Source organism: Cryptomeria japonica, chromosome 4, assembly GCF_030272615.1.
Source record: "Cryptomeria japonica chromosome 4, Sugi_1.0, whole genome shotgun sequence".
Lineage (NCBI taxonomy): Eukaryota > Viridiplantae > Streptophyta > Pinopsida > Cupressales > Cupressaceae > Cryptomeria > Cryptomeria japonica.
Window position 1 is genome coordinate 173,220,565 of NC_081408.1, and position 8,866 is coordinate 173,229,430.

General features: G+C 36.8%; 2 protein-coding genes across 2 annotated transcripts; both read left to right on the forward strand.

Moving 5' to 3' along the window:
- Positions 1–474: 474 nt before the first annotated feature.
- Positions 475–1,960, forward strand: LOC131040914 (receptor-like protein 38). The gene is made up of 2 exons (XM_057973872.1): positions 475–1,645; positions 1,809–1,960. The coding sequence occupies exons 1-2, from the start codon at positions 475–477 to the stop codon at positions 1,958–1,960; spliced, it is 1,323 nt and encodes a 440-aa protein (XP_057829855.1).
- Positions 1,961–1,998: 38 nt separating this feature from the next.
- Positions 1,999–7,709, forward strand: LOC131040915 (LRR receptor-like serine/threonine-protein kinase ERL1). Its single transcript, XM_059218985.1, has 3 exons — positions 1,999–2,743; positions 2,944–3,415; positions 7,406–7,709. The coding sequence occupies exons 1-3, from the start codon at positions 1,999–2,001 to the stop codon at positions 7,707–7,709; spliced, it is 1,521 nt and encodes a 506-aa protein (XP_059074968.1).
- The last annotated feature ends 1,157 nt before the right edge of the window (positions 7,710–8,866 follow it).

Here is an 8,866-nt window from a genome sequence, read left to right on the forward strand (position 1 = left end):
GTAACATGCCAGTTTGAAAAGCATCATTGACATACAAGATTTGATTTGAATATCGAAATATTTTAAACATCACAAGCTCCTTAGTTGTAGAATTTAAATTCACTTTTTTATTAATTGGGAGAACAAAAAAAAATCCATGAGAAAAACTGAGAACAGTTACAGCATGGAGGCCTGGTAGCAAGATAGATTGCAGCCAGCAGAAACTATAAAGAATTGTATAATGGTACCGAGTATCTCTAGTTGACACAGATTTCGACAGCATTTACATTGCACAAGAACAACTGAAAAAGAGCAACAGTGAAGTGATTTTTGAGTAACAATTAGGAGTCTGAATATCCATGAAACTGTTGGGTCAAATATAACTATCTTACAAGATTCACGAGACAAGACACAGAGAGTACGTGCAGGGATTCATACTGGAGCTTACTTTTTCCTCATTTTGTCCAGGTTGAAGACTGCTTTTCGATTGGCTTCATGGCTGTTTTCTTCTCGCTGATAACGGCCACAACGTTATTTGCTGTTTTACTTTGCAATTTAGCAGAATGTGCAGCGGAATGCAAGGGCAGCGAGAGAAGATCAATTTTAGCTTTCAAAGCTGGAGTAGGAGATTCCAAAGGACGCTTACAATCATGGTTGGAGGGAACCGACTGTTGTCGATGGCCAGGCATCACCTGCAACAAAACAATCGGCGTCGTAACCAGCGTGGATCTCAGCGGCCACCGCTGGCGGCTGAGCGGAACCGCTAACATGGCCGCCCTCTTGAGCCTCAGCAACTTAGAGCACCTCGACTTGAGCTGGAACGACTTTGAGAGCGCTGTTATTGTGCCCAAAATTGGGCGTCCCACAAATTTGGCCTATCTTGATCTTTCCAACGCGGGTTTCAGCGGCAAGATACCGGCGGAGTTGGGAAATTTGACACGCTTAACGACTCTGCATCTTTCCAATATTTATCGCCTGTCTGTTACAGACTTTGAGGTGAGAGGGTCTCTACAGACAGACAATGTAAATTGGCTGCGTAGCTTGGTGGCGCTGGAGCCGCTGTCGTTAGATGGCGTGGATTTATCCCGCATTGGGAAAAATTGGGATTCTGCTGTATCGAATCTCAGACAGCTCGCTCACCTTTCCATGGCTGAATGTGGTCTGTTTCCGCTCTTTCCCGCTGAGTCCGACAGCTTGAGAAATCTTTCAGCCTTTCTGCGCGATCTGGATCTCAGCGGCAACGGGAACAGGGATTTTCCGGAACAGATCCCGGCGTGGCTGCAAAACTTCACGGCTTTGCAAATGCTGGATCTCAGCGGCTGCGGGCTTTCTGGTAACGTTTTCCCATTTCGGAATCTTTCCCTTCGAAAGCTCAACCTTTTTTCCAACAATTTAAGTGGGGATGTTTCTTTTGTTTTCTGTAATCAGCCGCTTCTCTCTTTCTTGTCGCTCATGGAAAACAACTTTGGGGACACAATTCCTACAAATATTTCTTTGCCTTCTTTGACCTACCTGGACCTCTCCGGCAATAATTTCAGAGGTTCAGTGCTTGAGAGCATTGCGAGACTGGTGAAGCTCCAACATCTTGGTCTAGGGTACAACAATTTCAGCGGGCAAATACCCGTTTCGTTGTCGAAATTATCATCTCTTAGTTTTCTTGATCTGGGTCTGAACCGATTCAGAAGGCGGCATCCCAAGCAATTTGGAAGATTTATCCAATTTGAAGTACTTAGACCTTAGTAAAAATCACCTCAATGGCACCATCCCGCCCAGCCTTAAGCGCCTTTCTGGGCTGGAGCATCTAGATCTGTCGTTTAACAAACTTACAGGCGCTGTCAAGCTTGAGCTTTTGGAAAATCTCACTGGAGTGCAGTTTCTTGTTCTGTCTAACAACAAGCTGACTTTGAATTTCAGCCCTGCATGGAATCCAAGTTTTCAGCTTCAGCATTTGGGGTTGTCTGGGTGTAATATCGGAGGGTGAGTCCACCGTTTGTTTCTCAGCAGTTAGATCTGCAGGACATGGATTTATCATACAACAATCTCAATGGCAATGTGCCTTCTTGGCTATGGGAGCTTCCCTGGCTTAGAGAATTAAATCTTTCAGGCAATCATCTGGAAGGCCATCTTCCTGGCTACTTGTTTGCCAAAAGAGACGAATCCTATGGAGCAGGGTACATTATTGACCTTCATTCCAACAATTTACAGGACACTCTTCCCCTTCTTCCATCAACAGTAGAATATCTAGATCTTTCCCACAACTTCTTCAACGGTTCCATTCCACCATTTGTGGGCATCAGTTTAATAACATTAATTTTATCTGCGAACAATCTCAGCGGAGCTCTCTCATCTTCCATCTGCAGCCCAGACATACAATTCCTGGATCTGTCGAGCAACAAGCTGTCAGGGAGCCTCCCTTCAAGTCTGACAAATTGCTCCATTCTGGGAGTTCTCAACATTACAAACAACAATTTTAGTGGAGAAATTCCTCAAGACATAGGAAATATCACCTCATTGGAAGTCCTCCACATGAATGGCAACAAGCTCAGGGGATCCCTTCCCTCCTCTCTCAGGTACTGCAAAAAATTAAAAATTCTAGATTTGGGAAACAACAAGATTGAAGGGCATATCCCTGAATGGATCAAAGACCTTCAACAGTTGCGTATTGTTAATTTAAGGTCTAATAAGTTGAGAGGCCTAATACCCCCAGAGATACTGCAGCTGCAAAATCTTCAGATCCTGGATCTTTCAAAAAATAATATAACTGGTAAACTTCCTACCAACTTCTCTAGTTTGAAGACAATGATAAATCAAAGCACACATGCCTATCTGATAGGATACAGATACTATATAGCCAATTTATTCTTTGAGAATGTCATAGATTTGTTTAACAAAGGCCAAAAACTGCAATATCAAAATATCTTATCCAGCTTTACTCTTATTAATTTATCAGATAACCAGTTACAGGCAAGATTCCAGAGCAGCTGGGAGTCCAGCTGGGAGTCCTCAAGGCTTTGATATCACTGAATATTTCAAGGAATAATTTAACTGGAGAAATGCATGGTTCCCTAGGGGAAATTCAAGAATTGGAATCACTAGACCTCTCCCATAATTTATTAATTGGGTCTATCCCAGATAGCCTGGGAAACCTCAACATGCTGGGCTATTTAGACCTGTCCTACAATAACTTGTCTGGCAGGATTCCGCAGGTTAGACATTTGGACACATTTAGTGTCCTATCCTATGTGGGCAATGCCGACCTGTGTGGGGCTCCCTTAAATATCAGTTGTGGGACAAGTGCACCTCCATTACAGCTACCAGACGAGGTGAACGCAGAAAGGGAGGACAATACATGGTGGGTTGTGGCAGTAGGGTTATGCTATGGATTGGGAGTTGCTCTTGTTGTTGGGTTTCTCTCTTTTGAGAGAGAACGGAGGAGGTTGTATTTTCAATTCCTGGATGAACTCATCCGTAGGTTGTTTGAAAGAGTCCTGACAAGATAATTTACATATTAACTAGTTGCACTCCTATGTATACAATAACTGGCAAGCTATGTCTATATATCTTCATTATTTTACGAGAGTATTTTAATATGTATATTACAAATTGGTAATGGTGATGTATGTGTTAGAGCATCATGGTTTAAAAATAATAAAAATATAAATAAAATTTATAATATTTTTTTGTATAGATTTGTAATATAAACAGAATAAATATGTTGATAGTGTCAAAATTGAAATTTATCTAATATTAAATTATTATTGTTATAACATTATTTCATTTTAAATATGTTTCTATTATAAGCTTCATAGTGTGAGTGTATATATAATTTGTAATTTAAATTTAAATTTTTTAATTTACATATATATTTAATAATTAGTGGTATAACATTTATTTCATTTTGGATATATGTTTATATCTTGTGTTTCATATTTCATCTATTTAATAAGTTTACTTAGGAATATTTAATTATTTTCATTTCGGTAGTTAATAATATTATGTACACCTTGCTATCAGTGAAAATGTTCAATATGTTGACCTTCTCTTTAATGCACCATGTCAACTAGAACATTTGTATATAAAATGTTTGACAAACTTTCTTTATTCTTTGCAAAAAGAAGTTCGTCAAAATGAGCAATGGGTAGGAGTGATATGGTGACGAGTGAGTTGGAAAGGAGAGGAAGAAGGATGGAAAGGACAATGCGGCGAGTTTTCTATTGTCTAATTCTACGAATCTTGACCCTTTGTAGGTGTCTATAAGATTTCACGTGGACTCTCATTGCTTTTTTCCCGAGGTTTAGGAGGATGTATGTCCTAGTGGTGTAGGTGGGTCCTCCTTTGACTCTACCTTGCTACCTACGAAAGTTGTTAGTGGGGATGCTATCAAGATCAAGTCCTCTCCTACCTCAATGTATGGTATTTGTCATCAGAGGTGTTGGAAGGATCTATTCAATAATGGACAATTTACACCGATGGATGGAGTGTTGATTGAAAGATCCGAGAATGGTATGTGTGTGAATATTAATGATTCCACCCTAAATAATTGTTTGGAAAAAATGGAGATTGTCTTGGTATGGATGTTCATGGGGAGATGCCTAGACATTTCTTATGTTCACAAATGGGTAGCTACTAGATGGACCATCAAGGAAAGTGTGTTTGTTTTAGTGCTTCCTAAAGGTACATTCTACTTCTCATTCTCTCCCAAGGAGGATAGTGTTCTTATCTTGTATTTAGGCCCCTAGTCGTTTGCCAAGAAGAAGCTTCTTCTTTGTAAATGGTGTCCTTGGTTCAAGTCAAAGTCCCACTTGTTATGTGCTATTCTAACTTGGGTTCGCTTCTCAAGATTGCCCTAGTGTTTTGGGATGAAGAGATTATTACTAGAATAGAAAACTCATTTGATGAATTTATTTCCCTTGATGCTATCACTAAGAACAAATCATGACTAATCTACTCGCATTTCTATGTGGGTATTGTTCTTGGCTCAACGCTTCCTGTATCCAACAAGCTAAAGTCTTGTTTGGGTGCTTGGTCCCAACCATTATAAGATAAGAAATCCAAACGTTACTTTATCAATTCTATTCATTAGCTAGCCATCTCTGTAATAAATGCCTTGCTAGGAGCTCAAAACCCAACCTTATGGTGAAAGGTAAAAGGCCTTTTGATTATTCTTAGATACCTTAGAGGCTTCTAAAGTATCCTCAAATATTTCTAAGGTGCCCTCTCTGTGGGCTAAGGTGGACTTTGATGTTGATATGGGCGATTCAGGTGGTGCTGATGATATCCCCTAGCTCTGATTATGTGGTCAACCCCTACCCTCCCTGGGTTGGGCCTTTGCATCCTTGAACTTGCACTTGAGGTTAATCTCACCTTTCTCTTCTTGGAATGTGATGCCAAGATGACCGACTCCCCTTTGGAGATCCAAGGGGCTCCTTATTCTTCATCGATTATGGATATAGTCCCCTTTGTTACTTAGGCCCCCCTAGTGGCTACTGCTCTTGGAAATTTCCCTAGATTTATGCATCCCATTGTTTTCTACCCTATTTAGGGGGTGGCTCCTTTGAAGTTGGTTGGTGGGATGTGTGACTTTTCTTTCAAGTCTCCCTAAATTCCTGCCCAAGAAAAATATTCCTTGGTAAGAGTTGGTATCCCTCTTTTGGCAAGTGGGAGGAAGACAAGTGATTTGAAGAGCAATTTGAAGAGCAATTTAAAGGTAGGTAGGAAGTCTGGTAAGTGAGAGAGTCAAATGTTTCTCGAGATGTGGCCAACGACTGTCAAATTACAATGGAGCAGTTATGTTCCCACAACACTTCCAAATGAAGATCCTCTCCTAGAATCTTATGGTAATTAATAGTTCCTATAAGCAAATCCAGGTGAAGAACTTGGTAAAAGTGTTCAGGCTGGATACCTTGCTTCTTCAAGAAACTAAAATAAGTTCGGAAGCCTTTCTAGAGGCCAATAACTTCATCTAGCCTTTCTCTAATTCTTGTGTTTTGAATGCAGATGATGCTTCTGGTGGCCTTGCTATTTTGTGGAAACCCCATTCTCTTGTTGGGACCCTAAGACCACAAGATAAATTTTTCCAGTTTATTGATTTTTTGAACAAGATAACTAAGGAGAAATGGAACCTAATGTATATATACGCTCTTAATAACATGGTTGTGAGAAGAGATATTTGGGCATCTCTCCTCTCTCAGTGTTTGTCCTTTTGAGACTCTAATTGGATTCTGATTGGAGACTTCAACTCACCTCTTTTCCCTTCAAAAAAATTAGGAGTTGTTCCTAATTTTTCTAATAGCATGTAGGACCTCCATGTTTTTTTGTCTAGCAAAAGATTATGTGATCTAGATTTGGAAGACCAAAATTATACTTGGTCCAACCTCCATTTTGGGGACAATTTTATTCAGGTGTGCCTAGATTGATGTGTAGTTTTCTCTTCTTGAAATGTTCTTGGGTGTTGCCATCTCAACTCCCAAATTCACTTTGGTTCAAACCATTACCTTATCATGGTTCAATGAGATTTTGTTGGTCCCATGCTTCATTTGCCATTCCATTTTGAAATTATGTAGTCTCGTTTCCCTTATTTCAAGGATCTTGTAGCCCAATGGTGGAATATGGAGATTCATGGTACCACCGTTTTTCTAGTCTCTTGTAAGTTGAATCTCCTTAAAATTAATTTGCAATCTTGAAGCAAGTCTTCTTTCGGTAGCGTATTTGAATAGAAAAAGGACTTGAAGAGTCAGATGAACATGATTTAGAAAGAAATGGAGATCCTAGGGACCTCTTCAAATAGATTGGAAAGGGAGAAAACCCTCCTAGCTAACCCTAATAATTTGGTAGTAAGAAGAGAACTCTATTGGAGACAAAGATCTAGAGTGCAATGACTTAATGAAGACGATAAGAATACTAAATTCTTCCACTAGCTAGCTAGTAGACACACAAAAAAAAGAAACAATATCCAAGAATTGATTGGTGAGGATGGTTCCTCCTACTCAAAAATTCAAGATATTAATAGAGTAGCTATCTCTCATTTTTATTCATGGCTACCAACTTTTTTTTAATAAAAAACATTGCGAAATCATTTCTTGATATCTATTTTAACCCTCGTTATCCCCACATAATATTTAATTTATTTAATTTTCATATTTATTTTTAATAATCTAACTTCTCAATGTGAACCTTTTTATCTCGACTAATTCATACTTTTAATTATAGATTTAAATATATTCATATCAGTTTTAGCCATATGTTTAAATTATTAGCCTAAATAATCTCATGTAAAAGAACGTTTTATTTTAGTACTATCATACAATAAAAAGATTTTGTTATTAGCCCTTTCCCACAATTTATTAATTGGGCCTATCCCAGATAGCCTGGGAAATCTCAACACGCTGGGCTATTTAGACCTGTCCTACAATAACTTGTCTGGCAGGATTCCGCAGGTTAGACATCTGGACACATTTGGTGGCCTCTCCTATGTGGGCAATGCCGGCCTGTGTGGGGCTCCGCTAAATATCAGCTGTGGGACAAGTGTACCTCCATTAGAGCTACCAGAGGAGGTGGAGGGTCAAGTGGAGGACAATGCATGGTGGGCTGTGGCAGTAGGGATATGCTATGGACTTAGAGTAGGTCTGATTGTTGGGGTTCTGTCTTTTGACAGGGAACGGAGGAAGTTGTATTTTCAATTCCTGGATGAACTCATCCGTAGGTTGTGTGAAAGGGTGTCAGCAAGATAATTTATTAATTTATATATTCACTTCCTGCACTCTTCTACAATACCAAAACAACTAGGTAGTCGTGTCTATCTGGAAGTTTGATAATTTACATTGGTGACATTTGTGAGATATTTTCATAATATTATTGCAAGCAGGTCTGGAATTTGAAGGCTTTCATTTTAGATTTTAAGAAAAATATTAAGTGTCAATTTTTTTAATTTGTGAATAGTTTAATATAATTTTTTTTATATTTAAACATTTTTATCAATTTTATCAATAATACATATCAAATATAAGAAATATTTTTTATTTTTAATAAATTAATTTGCTATTAATTTAAAAGTATATTATTATATATTATTGAAATTAGGTAGTTATTTTCAATAAAGATTATAATTTGAAAAATTCCACCAAGTAAAACATATAATAATATAAAATGAAAGAAAGAAACTCTTTTCTTTATTTAATTTGGAATTAATAAATAAAAATGAATGATATCAAAGGTCTAGAATTCTTCTTGGCTTTGTATTCTTCTATATGTTATATACTTCATTCCAATTTATATCATTTGTTTCATATCCATTTAAAGATACCCTCATTAATACATCCAATGTATGGAAAACTAGCTTTGACTTTATAACATCTTTGATGACATTTTGTTTCAAAAATTCTTTTTTCACAATCAATAGTACTTGCAAGAAGATAGCTTTTATGTCAATGTTACAAAAGATTCTCCATGCATCTTCCAGTAAAATTCAATTGTTGTGAAAAGAAATAAAAACCATGTAGATAAAAAGAATGTAAAAATTTAAAAAACAATGAAATCTTAAATTTTCTTCTAAGTTTCTAAATTCACATTTAAAATCTTGTTTATAATAAAAATAAAAACTATTCTAAATTTTTTTATTACAATATTTTTAAAAATTAGAAGAAGTTTCTAAATTGATATTTAAGACAATCTTATAAAATACATTTAAAAAATAAATTAACAAAATTTATAAATTTATATAAATAAAAACATACTAAAAAATTCATATAAAAATAATATAAAATTAGAAACAATTCTATCTTAATCCTACCATTTAAAAATATTCTAAATGAATTTATATATTTATAATAAACCTTGTAAAATAATATATATCAATATTATAAATGATAATAAAATATATTATGTATTA

Excerpts from the sequence above, each read along its gene's own strand:
- LOC131040914 (XM_057973872.1), top strand. The coding sequence starts at position 475 with ATGGCTGTTTTCTTCTCGCTGATAACGGCCACAACGTTATTTGCTGTT. Across the intron at positions 1,646-1,808 it reads TCTTAGTTTTCTTGATCTGG|GCGCTGTCAAGCTTGAGCTT; the intron begins GTCTGAACCGAT and ends ACAAACTTACAG.
- LOC131040915 (XM_059218985.1), top strand. The coding sequence starts at position 1,999 with ATGGATTTATCATACAACAATCTCAATGGCAATGTGCCTTCTTGGCTA. Across the intron at positions 2,744-2,943 it reads TTCAAAAAATAATATAACTG|GCAAGATTCCAGAGCAGCTG; the intron begins GTAAACTTCCTA and ends AACCAGTTACAG. Across the intron at positions 3,416-7,405 it reads TTTGAGAGAGAACGGAGGAG|GATTCCGCAGGTTAGACATC; the intron begins GTTGTATTTTCA and ends CTTGTCTGGCAG.